At 50.5% G+C, this 20548-nt stretch overlaps 1 protein-coding gene across 2 annotated transcripts in view; it reads right to left on the minus strand.

The window, feature by feature from the left end:
- Window positions 1–6789: 6789 nt before the first annotated feature.
- The window catches only part of OLFM1 (olfactomedin 1), a 34062-nt gene continuing 20303 nt past the window's right edge, over window positions 6790–20548 (minus strand). Inside the window, exons 4-6 of one of the 2 annotated variants that reach the window (XM_005421255.2) lie at window positions 18323–18542; window positions 12191–12297; window positions 6790–8599 (exon numbers count right to left, since the gene is read on the minus strand). In XM_005421255.2, the coding sequence (XP_005421312.1) occupies window positions 7925–8599; window positions 12191–12297; window positions 18323–18542 (1002 nt within the window). In that variant the 3' untranslated portion in view covers window positions 6790–7924. Of the gene's footprint in view, window positions 8600–12190; window positions 12298–18322; window positions 18543–18740; window positions 19113–20548 lie in introns of those variants that run through there. The other variant, XM_014307139.1, reaches the window with a different exon arrangement.

The following is a 20548-nucleotide window of genomic DNA, read 5'->3' on the forward strand; positions in this document are numbered from 1 at the left end:
GACCCTTCGCTCATTGCCCTGCCGCAGGTTTGCTCCCATCTGCGCAGGGCTGGTTTTACACCGAGGGCTGGAACATTTCCCAGCTCTTTATCCCGGCTTTGTGCGTGCCTGGGACCGGCCAGGGCTGAGCCCGTGGGAGGAGCAGGGATGGGAACATGGTGGTGATGCACTCATGAGGGATGGTAATTAAACACCTGACAGGTTTGGGGTTTTTTGTTTTGTTTCTTCTTTTTTTTTTTTTTTTTTTTTTTTTTTCCCCTGTGTAAAAACCCCTTTGGCTGGAATCTGGGCACTGAGCCCTGCTGGTTTATGAAGCTTCACCTTCCTCTGCTGCTGGAGCTGTGAGGGTTGTGCTGGGAGGCCAGGGAACACCTGCAAACACCTGCAAAACCACCCCAAACACAGATAACACCTGCAAAACCACCCCAAACACACCCCAAACACAGCAAACACCTGCAAACACCTGAAACACCATCCCAAACACACCATAAACATACCAAACACCTGCAAAACCACCCCAAACACACCTCAAACACACCAAACACCTGCAAAACCACCCCAAACACACCAAACACCTGCAAACACCTGAAACACCACCCCAAACACACCCCAAACACCTGCAAAACCACCCCAAATGTTTGCTGCCACCTGATCCCCTGCTCTTCCTTGCTCATCCCGTGGATTTGCCCTGGATCCTGCTCCCGCAGCAGAGCACACCTGCCTGCCCCTCCCAGCCAGGATCGCTGGCAAATTCCTGCCCAGCTGCTCCTTTGAAATCCCAGCACAGCCCCCGAGCTGCAATCAAACATTAATTGAGCTCCTCCATCCAGAGGGGACATCCCCGGGTCACTGCCAGCCCCTGGGGTGACCCTTTGCAGCCCCAGGGTTTGTGTTTTATTTCATTCCAGCCCCTTGGGGTTACCCTTTGCAGCCCCAGGGTTTGTGTTTTATTCCAGAATGCCAGGGACAGTTTGGAGAGGGAGGAAGAGCTCTAATGTTCATTCAGAGTGACAGGGCCTGGTGCAATGTGACTGGGAAATGCTGGATTGCCACAGATGGCAGATTTGTGTTCCCTCTCCCCAAGGCCTCTGGTGCTGGGAGGGTCTGAGGAAGGGCCCACGGTGCTGCTCTGCCTGCAGACAGCTTTTCTAATAGCTCAGAAAGTGCCAAAATGTGATAAATGGGGAAGTTCTCCTCGAGGCGAGGAGGTTCTCTAAAAGCCAGGTCAGAAAGGCAGAAGGAGGGTGAGGAAAAGCTCAGACAAGGGAGGACCAGCAGGGAACAAACCTGTGGGGATGGCCCTGAGCCCCTGTGGGGTTCCAGCTGCTCTGGGGGGCTGCTCCCTGTCCCACACCTGATCCTGAGGGTCATTTCTGCCTCCTCTCCAAAGCCACAGAGCCACCAGTGACCACAGCCGCCTGCCCAGGCTGTTCCTTATGCAATCACTCCTCTTTTCGTTCCTTTTTTTGGGTTTGATTTGACAGATTTGCTTCAAAAGCAGCGTGGGAATACAAATGACATGTTCAATCCAGATCAGCTCTGGCTTTACAACGTCCCAGAGAAGATAAGTGCTGTATTATCACAAGCGCTGGCAACAGAAGCCCAGCTCAGGTTGTGGCTCCTGAGGCTGTCACAGCTCTGCCACACCCCAAAACCTTCTCCTCCTGTGGTGGTTACACAATCTAGTCCTGACAGCCACGGATTTCCTCCTCCTGGCTCTGGTTTTCAGGAGGAAGAAGAGATTTGGGGTGAGTTAAACCCCTGAGGGCTGCTGCCTGTCCTGCTGCCCCCTCCTTTATCCTCATGGATGTGATGGGAGCGTGCCCATCCTTTCCAAAAGCCCTGGGAGCCACGTTTCAGAGGTTTTCAGCACATCCCTTCATCCCTCTCCAGGCCAGCAGAGCCACAGCTTCCCTTCTCTGCAGATTTTAGGAACAGCTCATCCCTGGCCTTGTCCCGTGGTCATTCACCTCCCCAAATTTTTGGCCACCATGGTAAATCTACCCATGGATTTCAAAGGAGACCCGATTTTCCTCCTGTGTTTGTAGCTGCACTCCTCCAGCTCCCAGCTGGTGTGATCCACTGAAGATAATCCATGCCCAGCTGGCTTTTATTTATTCCTGATGATCCTGAGGCTGCAAAGTGCTGGAACAGGAGGTCTCAGGACCTGTCAACAGGCAGGAGCACATCCAAGGTAAATGAATATAAAGAGGGATGTGTACATTTGTTTTTACAGTGCTGTAAAAGTGGAGTTATTAGGAAATCAGCCTCTAATTGCCCTCTTAATGATTCTAACTCCTCTGCACTCATTCAGAGTCATCTCTATTGTATCAGGTATGAAAAGAGCAGCCTCACTGACAAGGTTTATGACTTTATTAAAACCTGGGGGTTTGTATAAATAACGAGCAGCTCCTCAGTTAGATTTCCCCAGTGAAGGAAATGTGTGTGTTGGTGTGGGTCCAAGGCAATTTGTAAACACAGAGTATTAAAAGGCTCAACAATTCTAAAAAAGTTTTTAATTGGAAACTCAACAAATTGCTCCGCAAGTTCTTAATGCTTCAATATGGAGCTCTCAGATAATGAGGAGCTAATTAAGGGGCCAGGATTCAGTTTTTTACGATAACTGTCTACATATGGGCTCAGCACTCGGTGCTTGCAGAACTAATGAAGGTCAGGGAAGTAACAGCAAAGGAAGAAAGGGAAATTTTTAGCTCTCACCGTTGTGATGATGCTAAACAACAGCCAGGGTTTCTGCCTGGCTTCTAGGCCAGGGGCTGAGCGAGCTTCGTTTAATTCCTGGGACAGGCTGGGGGCATTTCACACCCCTGAGCTGTATTTTGTGGTCCAGAGCTGCATTTCACAGCCCAGAGCTGCATTTCACAGCCCTGAGCTGCATTTCACTGCCCTGAGCTTAATTTCACAGCTCAGAGCTGCATTTCACTGCCCAAAGCTGTATTTTACGGTCCAAAGCTGCATTTCAGAGCCCTGAGCTGCATTTCAGAGCCCTGAGCTTCATTTCACATCCCTGAGCTGCATTTCAGAGCCCAGAGCTGGGCAGGATCCCCTGGGATGGGCTGAGAGCTCCAGGGAAGGGGGATGGATCAGAGGCAAGGCCAGGGCAGGGTCATGGCTTGGTGAAGGGCAGGAATGAGAGCAAATCCCACCAGGTGCCCCCTTCATCCCAAGGCAGGTGTGACCCAGCTGGAGGGCACTGCTCCCTCTGACTCAGGGTGAAGTTTTGTTTTGTTTTCATTTAATTTTTTTAATGAAAAATTAAATCATGGAATGGTTTGTGTTGGAAAGGACCTTGCAGATCATCTCATCCCACCCCTGCCTTGGGCAGGGACACGTTCCACTGTGGCTCCGAGCCCTGTCCAGCCTGGCCTTAGGACACTTCCAGGGATCCAGGGGCAGGCACAGCTTCTCTGTGCCGTGGGCTCTCCACCCTCACAGGAAAAAATTCTAACATCTCATGTAAATCTCCCTTATTTCAATGTAAGCCATTCCCCCTCGTCTTGTCATTCATAAAAAATTCCTTTTCCATCAAACCCGTCCCAGCTGTGGAGCTGGGACTGGGCTGGTGGGGCAGTTGGATTGAGCACCAAACCCTCCCCAATGCCTGGAGCAGGGCTTCCCAAGGAATACCTTGGCAAATATTAACACAAACACGCACACAGAACCATGGTCAGATGTTCCTCTGAAGCAGCTCACTGACTCCCAGCACTAAATTTGGACCAACAAGCCTCGTGCATCAAATAATGAAGTCATAGGCTATAGAAAGCAATCCTCTGGGACGTTCTTGTCTTTGAGTGGCTCATCCACTTCCAATCTGATCCATACCATTAAGTGTAGGGCCATATGGCATCCATTTATAGAATATTGCACTACAGGCAAATAGGACAAAGGTACACCCCTCAAAGCACTTCCCTCATCTCATTAACTTTGGGTGCATGTTACACAGGAGCTGCTCCTGCTCTGCTGCCTTCAAGGACATTTTGTGCTCTGGAGCCTTTGTCTTAAATGAATTGCGCTCAGAAAATTAGAATCTAAATGTAGCTGTGTCCTAAAGCAAACAGCATTATTTTGCCTTTCTGTAATTCGATTTATTTTTGCAGATCGATTTATTTTGCAGGCGTGTTCTTTTGTCCTCAACTCCTGTCTAATGACCACGCTGACTGCAGGGAACCTGGCACAGGGTGGTGGTGGTGTGCCAGGGTGGGCTGGGCAGGTTTCAGTGGTGCCCTGCCATGTGCTGTGCTCTGCTTGAAACCTCTCCCAAAACTGGACACATTGCCTGGGACAAGCTCTGCCAACACCTGCAGAGGTCTGGCTGTGAGGTGTGAGGTCCCATTTCCTTCTGGTGTGAGGTTTGGGGACCCATTTCCTTCTGATGTGAAGTTTGGGGTCCCATCTCTCTCTGCTGTGAGATTTGGGGTCCCATCTCTCTCTGCTGTGAGATTTGGTGTCTCATCTCTCTCTGCTGTGAGGTTTGGGGTCCCATCTCTCTCTGCTGTGAGATTTGGGGTCCCATCTCTCTGTGGTGTGAGATTTAGGGACCCATCTCTCTCTGCTGTGAGATTTGGGGTCCCATGTCTCTGTGCTGTGAGATTTGGGGTCTCATCTCTCTCTGCTATGAGACTTGAGGTCCCATTTCCCTCTGGTGTGAGGTTTGGGGTCCCATCTCTCTCTGCTGTGAGATTTGGGGTCTAATCTCTCTCTGCTATGAGACTTGAGGTCCCATTTCCCTCTGGTGTGAGGTTTGGGGACCCATTTCCTTCTGATGTGAAGTTTGGGGTCCCATCTCTCTCTGCTGTGAGATTTGGGGTCCCATCTCTCTGTGGTGTGAGGTTTGGGGTCCCATCTCTCTCTGCTGTGAGATGTTGGGTCTTGGAGAGGAACCACCCCCTCATTAGAACATCCTAGGATGGAGGACACAAAGCCTGGCTGCTGGGACAATCAGCCACACCACAAAGCAATCCAGCACGTGGTACAGCCAGGATTGCCTCCCACTTTTCCACCCTAAAGCCCTCGGGAGCTGGGCAGGAGCAGTTCCAGTGCAAAGCCCAGCCCTGGTGCCATCCTCAGCCTCTGTCCCATCGATTGCAGCACCCCTGGACCCAGCTCTAGCCGTTACAAGAGCAGTGTGCTGCCCTTCAGTGAATTTGCACTGAAGAAATACATTAATTAAAGAGAAATGACTGCAGGTGCCTTCCTGCTTTTTGGCTTTACAGATTTCTCCTGCACATCGAGGATCAATACTGCTGCCAATTACACCACGGGTCTCCAGCCCCCCTTTTTGAGCTTCTTGGAGGGAAAAGCGCTGCTAAACAGCGAAGTTCTCCACAAAGCTGGCAGCCCAGAGAGCTGGAATTACAGAGTGCAGCAGAGGAATGAGTCCTCAGAGAGCTGTCCCCATTCTGCATCCAGCCAAGGCTTCAGTGAGAGCAGCAGAGCTGGCACAGGGCAGGCTCAGCCCCGTGGAACTGCCTGGAACATCTTCACGGGGAGGATTGCTCGGTGCTTGTGGTTTAATCCAGCTCTGAGAAACCACACTGCGCTGCTTTGTTTTTTTTTTCCCTTTTCCCTCCTCCTGTTGAAGAGCCCAGCAGGAAACTGCTGCAAAGGCTGAGAGGTTGGAATCTGGATGTGCAGCTTGCAGCAAACACCGATTGCTGATATTCAATTTCCTGACCTTGGTAATCCCTTCCCAGGGCCCTGAACCATCCATCTGCTGAGCCCAAAGGCTGGGCCACTTGGCTGGAAAATTGTCATTCCTGGTGGTGCTAAATGTGGCCAGTCTGTGGGGGAAGAGGCAGGGAAGAGTTAAAGGCACCCCAGCGAGCACTTTGCAGCTTGCACCTTGAGATCCAGTGCAGGATCACCCTGGATGGGTGGGGAAGGTGCTGGCCCTTCACCTGGGGCTGGCTGGAGTGGGAATTGCTAAATACTGTTCTTCTGGGGGTGCAGGGCAGAGATGGGACCCCACATCTGACAGCAGAGAGAGGTGAGACCTCAAATATCACAGCAGAGAGAGATGGGACCCCAAATCTCATACAAAGAGAGATGGGACCTCAAATATCGCAGAGAGAGAGAGATGGGACCTCAAATCTCACAGCAGAGAGAGATGGGACCTCAATTATCACAGAGAGAGAGATGAGACCCCAAATCTCAAAGAGAAAGAGATTAGACCCCAAATCTCACAGCAAAGAGAGATGAGACCCCAAATCTCACACCTGAGGGAGAAAAGCATCCTGTACCCTGTGAGGGCCCTGCTTTGGCAGAACCAGGAGGGCTGAGTGTGACAGTGACAGTGGCTCTTTAGAACAAGTTAAATAAAGGAGGTTTTTACCTGCACAAGCTTGTAGCAAGCCCAGGGTGGGGAGCACTCCAAGAATCCAAGAAGGAGTGGGATCCAGTTGCTCTCAGGGGTCCCAAGCAGTGTCTGCAGCTCCAATGAAGGTGGCAGATGATGAGATTTCCTCCTGTTGCGGCACCAACACCAGGCACTGTCACTCCCTGAGGGGGTGGCCGGACCCTGCCCGCAGCAGGAGCAGCCACAGGATTTTATCTCTTTGAAGCAGTGCCTGCTCCAGATGAAAATGGGAAGGGAATCCCTGCAGAGCAGAGAGCCAACCCTCCACCCTCCCAGCCTCCAGCCCCAGCTACACATCAGGAAATATTCCCTGGAAGGAAACTCAGGATGGCTGCTCAGCATTTACCTCAAAAAATTGCAGTTCTCCCTCCCCTGCACTGGCTCACTCACACAGAGAAGACACCAAACAAAGCAGGGAAGTCTCCTAATAGTTTTATTGTTCCTTAGATAACTGTGGATAGTACAAATTTTTCCTCTTAAAAAAAAAATTAATTACCTTCACACTTCCATAAACAAAGCTTCCCATGGGAATCTGCTGCCACAGAATCTCCACGGAAGCGATTTCCAACCACCATAATGCTATGTAGATAGATAACAGTAAGAGAATATTCCTGTAATTATCAACATGAAATTGGTTACCTGTGTATAAGGGTGAACACTGACCTTTTTTTTTTTTGCCTTTTTAGAAATGAAAAAAACCATCATTTATTAAATCCAAACTACATCATTGCATTTACAACATTCATTGCATAAACTGGACATACAAAGTTTTGCCACCTCTGGTAAATAACAGACATACATTATACAATATAGTTGCTGAATACATAAGTTCAAACAATATGGGTACAACAACTTGTTCATAATACATACTTAAACCATCGTGTTTAATAAGTTACTAAGACACAGATCCATGAGCTACTTCGGGTCTCAGCACAGTTAATCTAAGTGACAAGAACACAGTTGAGAGAGACAGTAGCTGCAATGGAAGGCAAAGAAAACTAACCTGTGATAGGTCTTGTTGAGACAGCCAGAGCTCCTCACGGGTCAGCTTCTCCTGCTTTTCTTTTCCACACATCCATCACAGCTGCCCGTGACGCCGGGGGAATGTCCATGCAAGCCACACACGGAGGAGAGCGAGGCTCCCGAGGGTGAACTTCCAACAGTCATTGCCTTACTGCTTGAGGATGTTCTCTAGGTTTGCTATCAGAACAGAAACAAAACAAAACCCCAAACTGAAGTGGTTCTCTGAGTGCAGTTCCAGCTGCAAGTACATGGTTACTCGTGAGTCTATAACACAGGGCCAGACTTCTAGAAATGTAGAGGTAATGCTGATCTGTCAGGCTTACGCTGAATAATCCTCCATGATGTTGGTCTTAATTTTGGCAGCTGTTTATATGTTTACTTATTTAAAGTATGTTCCCTTAATAGCATTTTTTTTAAATTAGTTTCTCCCTTTTTTTTCCTTTTTATCATTATTTTTTTTTTAAATTTTCACTTTAATTTATTTATTTATTCTCCCCCACCCAAACCCAGTTTCCAACCAAGGCCGGGCTACAACTCGTCGGAGCGGATGACGTGGAAGAGGGTGACGTTGTACAGGATTTGATGCCCGTTGTTCCAGGCGTAGAGAGCCCGATCCTTGGGGTTGTAGTCCAACATGGAGATGTGGGAGTACTTGTTCTGGAAGGGGATGTCGATGTACTCGTAGGTGGAGGCGTTGGTCTGGTAGGCGTAGTGCACCTTGGTGCCTCCCGAGTAGCCGTTGGTGACGTAGAGCGTGCCGCAGATGATGAAGGCCTCGCCGGCGCTGCGTTTCGGGTAGCTGGTGTTCCAGGTCTGCAGGCTCTGCAGGGTGTTGGGGTCCAACTTGCTGATGACGATGTTGCCGGCGTTCTGGTTGGTGGCGTAGACGGCCCAGAGCCCGTTCTCGTCCACCATGAGGTCGATGTCGGAGTGGCCGCCCCAGGCGTAGTGGTACATGTTGTTGTAGCCGGCGTAGTCCAGGCTGCGCGTCTTGAGGATGGTCTCCGTCTTCAAGTCGAACCTGATGATGATGTGGCTTTGGTATTTGTTGAAGTAGATGGAGCCGTTGTAGACCACCTGGCCCGTGCCCGACCAGGGGTGGGGCAGGCGGTGCGAGGTGAAGTTGTCGGTGTTCATGAAATCCGCCATGGATTTGTACTCGCGGACGAAGCGGTTGTTGTGGTAGCTGTCCATGTACCAAACCTGCACAGGGCAAACGTGGCGGGTTAAGGAGAGTATTGGAATAATACCAATATCACTGGATGGGACGTGCCTGAGCTCGTCTGGCCCTTGCTGCTTGACCAAACAGTGGCACTGTGGTGTTTCACCCCAGAGACACTTTTGGCTCTATGGGTGTGTGGTGTTTCACCCCACAGACACTTTGGGCTGGCTGGGTGTGTGGTGTTTCGCTGGGATGGAGCTTCCCCCCATCCCAGGGGCTGCTCCTCAGGTTTCCCTCTGTGTAGAAGCTTTAAGGCGATGGTGAAGGAAAGGAGTCGGTTCTGATGGAGGGTTTGGATCCAGAGCTTTATTCTGGCCCACAGGCCTCTGAATGCAGCACCAGCTCCAACAGAACTCCCTGAGCCTGTGGCTGCTGCTCCTTTGAACCCCGAGGAGAGGGGCAGGGAAGGGGTCGGGAGCCACCAACCAGGTACAGGAGGGGAGGGACAAAGGGACAAAGGACACCTGGATGGCCCAATGCCCCCCAGAGGTAGAGGGCATCCTTTGAATCTGCCAATCACTCGATGCCTTCTGGAATGCAAGGATTGACAAACAGTGCTGGGAGGGGAAAGGAGAGGTGACTGACACACCTGGGAGGGAATTATCAGGGATGAACCTGGGCTATTTGAGGCAAACCATGACATCACACCGCAACAGAGAGAAATCTGCAGCCAGGAGTCGCGGAATCGTCATAAACTGGTTGGGAATGGAGATTAAAACTCAGCCCTGCCAAGGACGCCTTCCACCAGAGCAGGCTGCTCCAAATCTGGCCTTGAATCCAGCCAACATCTGTCACCTACACCCAGAAATAACCCCCATTTCTGTACCCCCCAAATCAGCCAGGAAATCAACCGAACAGCAAAGCTTTCCCTGGGGGATAACCTGATATCTCCTTGGCTTAAGCGCTCCCCTGGGAATGCTGGTGGCTGGCACCACCCTCCCTTCCCGAGGGCAATTAGCAGCTTTTCCCTGGCTAAACCCAGCATTTTCTGTGCTGCTGCTGCTTTTGCTTCCCGCGGTAGCACTCAGTAAATTACAGCAGCTGCTGTGCACAACTCCATTAATTTGGAATGCGGGAGCGAGGGATGCAATCACTCATTGTCAGGCAAATTCAGGCAAAAAGTCCATATTGGTTTAAAAATCATACACTGCTGCATCAAAAGCTTAAAGCGAGGCTGCTGAAATATAAGAGGCAAAGACATCTAAATCTTGCTCTGGGTAGATTGGGGAGAGATTTTAGATCATCATTTAAGTGCCAGTTCACTGGGGACACTGTCTAGACTCCTTAAAAAAAAAAAAGCTTTTGTTATATGAAACCAATTCCGAGGCAAATGACCAAGCTGTGCAGTTAATATCCACAAGAAATATCCAGCCAGCCACTGACATTCTGGATGCAGTTGCTGCCTGAAAATGAGAGGGCTTCTTTCTGTAAGAGCCATTTAGGAAGGAGAAAAGGTAAATTTAGGAAGGAGAAAAAGTAAATTTAGGAAGGAGAAAAGGTAAATTTAGGAAGGAGAAAAGGTAAATTTAGCAAGAGGGAAGCCTTTAAGGCTGCAGATTTGGATGATGTAGTGCAGATTTCTTCTGCAAACCCCTTGCAAAATCTGACAGCTCTGTGTCTGGAGTGTGATCATCAGTCTTTGAGAAGGGCAGCCCAACATTTGGCTGCTGCCTTTGGGAAGTCAGCTGGGGTCTCCAAAAACTTTGGAGGGAATTTCAGCCTTCTGTCACTGCCTCCCTGGAAAGCTGCAGAGGTGGGGAATGGACGTGTGGCAAATGGCTCTGACCCTCAGCCCCAAAGCTTGCTGGGCTTGGGGGTGGCTGCAAAAGCACCAGAGAACAGCCACAGCTGGAAATGAAACTTCAGCTGAACCAGTTTGGGAAATTATAGGGGAAAAAAATATCCAAAACATGACTCTCTCTTTGCTGCTTCCGTTTCATTATCTGGTATTAAAAATTCAACATGCAAATGCGTTGTGCTCAGTTTTTAAAGCTCAGCAGAGCCCTGTGTCACCGTGCAGGGGCTGCAGGACCCAAGAGCATTCCCAGCTCTGGAGAAGCAGGGATTGATGGATGAACAATGTCCCATCACAGCAGCTGGCTCTGAGCAACCTCCTCCTGCCCTCACACAGCAATCCCAGCTCTCAGCATCCACCTGCTGCTCCCTCAGCACTCACAAATCTCCCCCAGTTGTGTTCCGTGGTTTCATGGCATGAACAAATGATCGCAGGAACACCAAACCCCTCCTGGGGCTGGGGGACAGGAGCTGGGGATGATTAACTGCCCATCCTCACCTTCCCACTCTGCTGAGCAGCCAGTGCAGCTCACTTAATGGTGTGTTCCTAATAAAATTCCCAGCAGGTTTTATATATTAAATACACAGAGAGGCTTGGGAAGCTCCAGCTCCGGTTTGCAGCCCACTTGTACAACAAAAATACGCTGCAGAAAAAGGCATGGCTAGAAAAAATACCAAAAAATAGCGGTTTGAGACAAAACTCTCTGAAGACAAGGGAGGATCTTAAGCATCTGAACCACCAGCTTCAGCTGCAAATTGTCTTAGTGCCAAGGGAAGCAGCAAACACAGCCTGAAGGGGACAATTCTGTCCCCCCTCTTGAGCAAAACGGGATGTGATGGGGTAAACCCTTCCCATCTCACCTCTAACTAAGGTTTTATTTGGGCTGGAGGTGAAATTTTGCTTAATAACTGTAAAATATGGAGGTGTTGAATTGGGGAAGCAGTGCCAACCAGTTGGCTGCTGGAGGAAAAGAGCCTGACAACTCAAGTCACCTTCAAAGAAACCACCCAGGGGTGACTTCTCCAGAGCATCCCTTGTCCCCTCTCAGCTACAGAGCTGATGCCAGGGCACAGATCCCAAAATAGGTGCCCTGATCCAGCCCTTGCTGGTGCCTTTATCCTTTGAAGGATGCTGCATGCAGGAGGGAATTACAGGCAGCCAAGCTTTCTGCTTCTTGTTTTGTTTTGCTGCCTGCAAATCCTCGGCAAACACTCGAGATATTTTCCATTCCATCAGTCATGGGGAGCTGGGATTGATTTTCAGCCAGTTATTGGCCTCCTACCTCCCTGGGATCAAAATTGAATGGTCTGAATGGAAAAAAAATAAAAGACCAAAACAAAGCAAAACAAATCTCTCTCTCTGGCTGCAGTCAGTTAATTCCTCACAACAATGAAGGTGGAGGATGGAGGGCAAATGCAGGCAGATGACATTATCAGAGGTGCTGGCAGCAGGAGAGCAGCAGGGACCAGGACCACGGGTCCCTCTGCTCAGCCCCAGCTCCCTCCGGGCTGCCAAACACAGATTAGAAACCCGATACTTGCTTTTTTTTTTTGCCACACAGACCTCGTGGTGACAATTCCGACCCTCATCACTGAGTTTCACCTGCCCGGGAAAGGGAGCAGTGCAGGGGCTGCTCATCTTCTCCTCACCCTCCCTCCCTGGGGGATGCTCAGCCCCTCCTGCTGCCAGCAGAGCCCTGCGGATGGATGGGGCCATTCCCCAGTGACGAATATTCACTGTCCTCAGGCACACGGGTGATGCTGTCACACACTCTTACCTTGTTCTCTCCCTCAGGAGCCAGAGGATCCGTCATCCACGATCCAAAGCGGGAGCCCGAGGTTTTAATTGTGATCGGGTCACTTATTCCCGTCAGCTTCCCACAGGCTGGAAAAGAGGGGAAGGCTGGTGAGCACCACGACAGCCCCCGAGGGGCACCGGCACCACCCCACCCGCTCCTCTGTGCCCTGCTAAGCTCGGTTTAATTACAGGGAATCGGGTCAGGAGCAAGTGTCGGATGCTTTTGTTTGTTTCACACCTCTTAATGACAATTGTCCTTCTCGCTGTCCCCAGGAAAAGCAGCTGCGAGCGGCACAGAATGGAGAATGAGAGCAGCAGGCAGGTGCAGGGAGGAGCTGCTCTCATCCAGATGAAAAGGCAGCCGTGGTTATTCCAGCCCGGCTGGAAACCCGCGTTTGGTACAGGTTATGCAGAGGAGAGAAAAGAGAAAGGTGGAAAGTGGCCCAAGATATAGATCTCCTCCCTGCAAGGATCATTTACCAGCTGCTTTCCCTGCTTTGCACACTCGGGAGGATCACACACACTGGTGGATCCTCAGCCAGCTCTGGGACAGGAGCCCCAGCACAGCAGGATGAAGGTGGGAGCATCCTGAGGGTCCTGCCCAGCTCAGCCTCACCAGCACAGGGATGATCAGGGCACTGTGAGCCAGCTCTGGGGCACACCCAGGAGCTCCAAATCTGCTGAATTCAGGGAGCCACTTCAGCTCCTTGCTGGGTTTTCAAGCCCTAAATACGAGGGGAAGCAGCAGCACCTCTGCTCCAGCTCATTTCCCAGCCCTGGCTCTGTCCCAGCCCCTCTCTGGAATGCTGTCCGTGGATCTGGAATGCTGCAGCCCCAGCACGGGAGGTGCAGCCACATCCCAGTTCCTTTTCCCAACAATATCCCCAAGTTTCAGCAGAGCTGTCACTCTGCTTCCCTGCCCCACCAAAACTTAACATGGGTGCAGTGAGGAGGGACAGGGGAGGAGGTGAAGATGCCTTGGGAAGGACTGGGCTGGAGGGGGATGTCCTGTTGGGCAGGGAGAGCTCATTTAAAACCCCACAGCCCATTTAAAGCCCCAGAGCCCATTTAAAACCCCATCCAGGGCAGAGGCAATGGGGCACAGCCACCACCTGGAGTTCAGGAGGTGTTTCCTGAGCTCTCCTTTTGGATGTGGGAGCCCCTGGCAGGCTGGGGAAGGGGAAGGTGGTAGTGCTGGGGTGCAGAAGCTGCCCTGGGTGCTGTGCTGGAGCTGCACTGCAGTGCCTGCTCAGCAGGACCCAGCGCTGGGCTGCAGGTGGGAGCCCCTGCAGGTGCTGCTGGAACGCAGGGAGAGCTCTGCCAGCTCAGGACAAGGTCATCCTGCTCCAAATTAAAATCATAGCATGGTTTGTTATTAAGGACCATTAAAGGTTGTTTAGTCCAGCCCCCTGCAATGAGCAGGGATGTCTTCAACCAGATCAGGTTGCTGTCCAACCTGACCTTCATGGAATCATAGATTTTACACTTCCAGAACTCTGCAATCCCTCTCAGCTGCCTCTCTCCCTGGCCTGTTCTCGCCTGCATTGTAATTCCTGATCAGACACATCCACCTGCCTCAGCCAAAGGGATCCCCTTAGCCCAGGGCAGAAAACAGAGGAAGAAATTCATGCTGTGCACCAGCAGGACACGACCAAGGGCACCATCAGTGCCCCTACAGCCTCCAGACCCGGCAGAACAAGAGAGATGCCCCCAAAAAGCAGAGCTTTGCTGAGACACAAGGCACAGGAATTTGCCCTCGTGCCTGCTGCACTCCAAACCTCTCAGCTCAGAGGGAGAGCAAAGAGATGCAATGGGTTAAAATAACAAATTTTAATGTCTCGCAGGGGTCCAGCCTTCCCCTAATCCCAGATCTGCCTTTCATTATCACAGCCCTACATTGCTGTCACTTTATCTCTTCCTCCCAATTCCTTGGAGAGGAGCGTGCTGTAAAAGCTCATTGATTAAAAAAAAACCAAAACAAAACAATAAAACAACAGTTTAAGAAAAAAAGCAGTAGCAGCTGATAAGGGTAAACCAGTGTTGTTTGCAACATCTCCTACACGTTTAGCTGGAGGCACACACAGCCCAGCTCCTCAGCAATGCAGGAGGGTTCTTCTCTCTCCTGCTGTAAACCCATCCCAGCCTGCTGGGGGGAATTGAACACGGATTTTGAAGATCCCGAGTTAGCTTAGCTGGGTTTGCCACCCAGGCACGGACAGCTCCAGCCCCTGGGATCCTCACCCACCTGGGGGGATGCACAGCACACCTGCAATATCAGCAGCTGGGCCTTTTGCAACCTCCCTGTCCTGTCAGATGGGACTCTATGGGAATTCCAGGTCACTCAGGGACAGCTGTGCCACAGAAAAGCTCATCCTGTGCTCACCCAGGACAGGGAAACCTGTGAGGAGCAGATTTAGGGCCTCACAGAGGAGCTGCTTTCACTCCTCTTCACCCAGAGCTATTAATCTCCTTTCTCCTGGCCCCAAATCAGCCTTTTCCCAAGTGTCCCTCTGTCCTGCCAGGAGATGCATGCCCACTTCAGCTGCACAAGGAATTTTCCAGCAGGAGCAGGTGGGACCGGCTCTCCCCTCCTCCCAGGGTGCCACCACCCCCTCTCCAGCTCTGGATGCTGCCCACAAGTCCTGCCTGGCAGCTCCCAGCAGCTCCTCCACCAACGCACAGGCACCAGCTCCTTCTGGGCTCGTGGTTCTGCTAACACAGCCAGGATCCTGCCCTGCATCAGCTTCCCACGAGGCCAAGGACCGATCCCCATCCCAATCCCAGCCCAATCCCATCCCAATGCCAATGCCAATCCCAATGCCAATGCCAATGCCAATGCCAATCCCAATGCCAACCCAATCCCATCCCAATGCCAATGCCAATCCCAATGCCAATGCCAATCCCAACCCAATCCCATCCCAATGCCAATGCCAATGCCAATGCCAATCCCAGCCCTCCAGGCAGGGATGAGGCTGTGGCAGCTCAGCTCTGCCTGGATCTTGCCTCTGTTGCCTGGTTGGGAACATCCCATCCCAAACCATCAGGGATGGGGCCACATCCTAATCCCAAAACCATCAGGGATGGCCCCATCCCATCCCAAAACCATCAGGGATGGCCCCATCCCATCCCAAACCATCAGGAATGGGGCCCCATCCCATCCCAAAACCGTCAGGAATGGGGCCCCATCTTAATCCCAAAACCATCAGGGATGGCTCCATCTGCACCCCAAAACCATCAGAGATGGCTCCATTCCATCCTAAACCATCAGGGATGGCTCCATCCCATCCCAAAACCATCAGGGATGGCTCCATCCCATCCCAAAACCATCAGGGATGGCTCCATCCCATCCCTGCACCAGGATTTTTCCCAAGGAAATCTTGCCCTGCCTGAATTAAATTCCCCCTAGATCCAAGGAGTGCCAAGCCCTGCACCTCCTCTTAGGAACATTTATGCAAAGGCTAAAATCCCTGTATAAATAGGGATCTTTAGGAGTGTAAACAGAAACACAGATTGAAGCTGCCATTATTGATTTTTTTCCCCCCTCCACACACATGCCAGGGTCAGGAAGTGTTTTCACTATTGATCCATCAATAATGCTTAGGAAACCCAAAATGCAAAACAGGAAAAGGCACTGCCGAGGCTCAGAGCTCCCTGGGAGAGGTGAACTGGGTGGGAATGTGGCACATCCCTCCCCTCCCTTGGCCTGTGCTTGCTGCAGCAGCTCCCTGACCCTGTTTGGGGCACACACACTGCAGGGGAGCAGCAAATCTCAGCTAAAACCTTTTCCTTGAGACATCAGCGAGCCCAACTGAGCAGAAAACCTGCAGCAAAGTGAAATCCTCAGCAATCAGAGCTTCATCGTGTGGCAGCAAAGCATTTGTAAGGCTGTTACCTGAATTTAACTCAATTAGCAACCATTTCCAGTGGTTTACACACCAGAGAGATAAACAGCATTGGAAATTCAATCCGTGCTGTTTCTTTTAAGTGACCAAATAAATCAGATTCTCCAGTGAGCTGCAAATCCTCTGGGATGAGCCTTTGGGAGGCACAGAACCCATCTCTGTGAGCACCCAGGGCTGCTGCAAAAGAGCTGCCCTGACCCCAGAGAGAGAGCAAGGGCAGGAAGAAGCCAAAAAGCCCAGCTAAAGACTCAAAAAGATTTTAAAAAACACCCAAAAGTTCCTGGACAAGGTTACCTGCAAGAGCTCAGCATCCCTACCTGCCTCCTTCTTACCTGGGCTGCTGGTCCCAGCTGGACCTGAGCGTGAAGGGATGGGATGTGCAGAAAGGGTTAATGGTCCATAAGCAAATTCTAATTTTTTGGAGCCCTGAGTGGTTTGGGAGCTACTCCTTAAAGCCTGCCCAGGGGAATGGCTTTGTTGAAAGAACTGTCCCCGAGGTTGAAGTCTCAAATCCCTGCTCCTCCTGCTGCTCCCTCTCCCTGTGTCCCACAGCTCCTCCTCATCTTCAAGGGATGGGCTGAAGGCTCTGGGTGCAGCGAGGGAGCCCTCCTTGGGCACCTCCTCCTCTGCCTTCAGGATCCATTTGCAGGGGATGTGGGGCTGCCAGGAGGTCTCTGTGCGCCCTTGGTCCACCCCACCCTCCTGGGGCTGTTCTCCTTTCTTATCTTTCCTTCTTATCTGTTCATCCTTCCTTATCTTCCCACTGCACCGTGCCCACCTGATAGAGCTCCAGGAATTGGGGACTCCAGCCCTGCTCATTCCTGTCCCCATGAGGCTTTCAGGGGGGAGTTCAAGAGGATGAGAAGGTCAGAATTTCCCTCCTTGCCCAACCCTGCTGCCCTCCCTGTGACCATCACAGGGTGAGGGGAGGGACAACAGAAAGGGGCAGAAAGCCCCAGCCTGTCCTGCTCTCAAACCAAACCTGGGCCACCAGCACTCATTAATTAAAGAGAAATCAAGCTCTGATCTCTCTTGGCCAGCGGGTTTTATCTGTCCCAAGGGTACCTCAGTGCCTGACTTGTTTAAATACTCTGAGCATCCACATTTAAATGGGAATTTTACTCTCTGGGCGACATGGAGCCTACAAGGGACGTCCAAGGAACCAGAGGAGGGAAATGCAGAGGGAATGGAGGGGAGGTGGTTGCTCACAGTGTGGAGGCATCCAGAAACAAGCAAAATCAACCTCAGCAGCAGAGCCAAGAGAGAAACAAAGCGTTACCTTGCCAAGGATATCAAGTGCTCAGAAGAGATCTGATCTTCCGTGAAGTTACCTGAGAGTGTAATTTCGTATGTGCTACCAAAATAGACTGCAGAGCAGTTAATGTGTTTGGATTATCTAAATGGCGTGGCAAGAAAGTCAATAATGGAAGCAGAAATTAAATCAAGTCAGAGCTGGCCCAACAAATGGTGCAGAGAGTCCTTGCAGCTGTGGGAGGCTGTGCCCTCTCCTCCTTCCCCCTGTGCTTGGGGTCACGCGCTGGGTTTGGTGGCAGCTGAGCCTCCCCACAACAGCCCCAGGAGTTTCAGGCAATTCCAACCCTCTGGAGGAGGTCAGAGATGAGTCCCTGGTGGTTTAGCAGCAGCCTGGTGGAAATGGCTCCCTGCTCCCTCAGGGGAGGGGAGAGGGAGGATTCACATCCCGCACAGGGGCAGGACCACACCGCGCCCCAGCTCCTCATGCTCTGCTCCGGGGGGATTGGCAAGATGCAAAAAAATAAAAGAAAGGAAACCGAGGGAAACCGAGGCACAGCCCCACACCCCCCACCACGAGCAGAGCCCTTTGCTGACGGACCAGGTCCAGGGATGCAGAAGCAAAAGGGGTGCAAGTGTTGGCTTTGCATAAGCGTGAGCTGCCACTTATGCAAGCGCCGCCCACACGCCCGCTCCGCTCCGTGGGGAGAGGAGAGGAGCATCCTGAAGCGCTCACACCACGAGCAGCATTGCTCCTGCCAGTAATCCTGGGCAGGACTACTCCCAGGAGGAATGTTCCTGGTGGCATAACTCTTGGCAGGATGGCCCCTGGCTGTGTGGAGCTCATCCCTCGCGGCCGGGCACGGCACCAGATGTCCAGCGGGGCATCTCTGCCTCCGGCCGGGATGCGTGCGTTGGCGCCGGTGGCCTTGGAGCCACCGTGGTGGTTCTGAGCCTACCTAATTTTTGCATGCATGCACGAAGCCTTTCTTCAAGATTTGACACTCTGTTCTGAAGCTCTTCGTAGTCATAGGCGCCAATCTCCTCCTGGAGTTCGTTTAGAACTGACGTCAGATTCTGGACCTCCTCTTTAAACTGCAATACCAATTTGGCATCGGCTTTGTACTCTTCCAACACTGGTATCAAAGGCCTAAGTTCCTCCATTTTCGCTTTTATTGCCTGCAAGGTTAAAATAAGCTCGGTTCAGTGCTATGCGTGCAAAAATCTGCAACACTCTGCCTTGACCTGGGTGCTTCCTATGGGAGCGAAATGTTCACATTTCCCACAATTATTAGCATTAAAATTAGCTCAATTATTATTTTTGGTCCGAATGATGTCTTGGCAAGAACATATTAAACAGGCTGCAGAACACCAAAATATTTGGGAAAGGCCTTTATTTGTCATTTTTAGAATGCAACATCTTAGGGTTACATGCTTCAGATCACATACACAAAGAGTTGTTGTTTTTTTTTTCTTTTTTTTCTTTCCAAAAAATAAAAGAAAATAAGATATATATGCATTGACAAGGGTTTCAAACTATTCATGAAATGCATCTACAATTGCATGCAAAGGAAGATCTTGGTTGTGTGGTTCAAGGTTCCTTAGTGAGATATGGTGCTAATTTGGAAAATAATCAAAAAAATCAATGCATGGTGCAAAATGCTCTGTGGCCCTCTTTTCATGGTTACATGGGAGTGAACTGCTTCTTCAGTCACTGCAGCATTGAAAAAACTTGCTTTTTAGTTAGCCCTGTAAGCAAGAAAATGAAATACTGTTGAGGATCTAGCTCACTAACCTGCCTTATATAGATAGCCATTCATAGACAAATACTCTTACGGCACTAAAGAGAGAAAAAAAACCAACACAAGAGCTCCAAAGCACTCACAGTTTAATGCTGGCATTAGCAGGAACAAAATGCTGTGGCTGTTCTTTCAAATGCTGCTTTGGCAGCAAATTAGACAAAAAATCCCTCACTGGTTTCAAGCGCAGAACAGAAAAATAAAATTCATTATCAGATGGATTTTGCAGAAATGAATTTTTTTTTCTTTTTTAAATTTTTTTGTTTTGTTTTTGCTCATTTAAAGGCTCAGAATGCAGCATTTTGTTGCAGATGCTTTGCTCCAGCAGCTAATGAGTAGACATTAATATGCATGCACCTACCCGTTAATGAAGCATGTTAGAACACCCAAAAGCCCTGGTGCTGCTCAAATTACAGTGGCCAAGCTCCCAGCACCCAGGGCTGTGACATCTGCCTGTCTCCTGAAGCTTTTTGGGGCTGAACAGGATCAGGAATTCCTCCTCAGCCTCCTTCCCATCCCTCCCCTCCTATTTAAGCCACAAGGATTTTTCCCTCCCGTGCTTTGCACGTGGGGAATGTTTTAAATTTTATTTCATTTAAAGTTCCCTGGCAGGCAATGGGGAGGGTTGAACTCATCAGAATGGTGGAGGGGGGAAAACAATAATAACTGAAATAAAGAAATAATTAAATAAAAGAAACTCATGCTCAAGTCTTTCCATCCAGACTGCAGAGCTAAATTTAGGGTCCTGCAGTAACTGGAGATGGGGAGCGGAGGAGGTGGAGTTGGTGAAAAGTTTTAAGAACCATCTTCCCATCTTTTTATGAGATAATCATGGTATTTCAGTATTTAGCATTAAAAAAAAATCTGCTTTAAAATACCAGCCAGCTGCCTGCAAACGAGGGTGGGAATCAGCTGGGTGGCTGATCAGAAAAGTCCCCAAATTCCACCAGAAATCTTTTCAGTCTGATTTTTTATATCTATTAACCCACCGCACGGCTAAAATTTAAGACCCCAGTATTGCTCAGAACATTTTTCTTGCAATTTCATTCATCCTCAAGCAACCTCCTGAGGGTTTGGCCACCGCTCCCAGTGCCAGCTGCATTCCAGAGGCTGCAGCTCCTCTCCCCCTCTGCCCAGCACCAGGACACCACACAAAACCCATCAGAAGCTGCTGCCTCTGCTGCCAACACCCAAAATCGACCAAAATCCTGGAGATGTGCAGGTTGCCAGCCTGAGGACAGCTGTAACAATTGTATTTTGGGGTTTTTTTTCGGCGGGGGGGGGGGATTTTTGATTGATGAGTTCCTTTCTCCAGCCACCCCCAGGGGAGATGGGGTTTGCTGACTGCCCGCCGTGGTTTGCCATATGATGCAGGCATGCCAAAGG

Source organism: Geospiza fortis, unplaced genomic scaffold, assembly GCF_000277835.1.
Source record: "Geospiza fortis unplaced genomic scaffold, GeoFor_1.0 scaffold27, whole genome shotgun sequence".
Taxonomy (NCBI): domain Eukaryota; kingdom Metazoa; phylum Chordata; class Aves; order Passeriformes; family Thraupidae; genus Geospiza; species Geospiza fortis.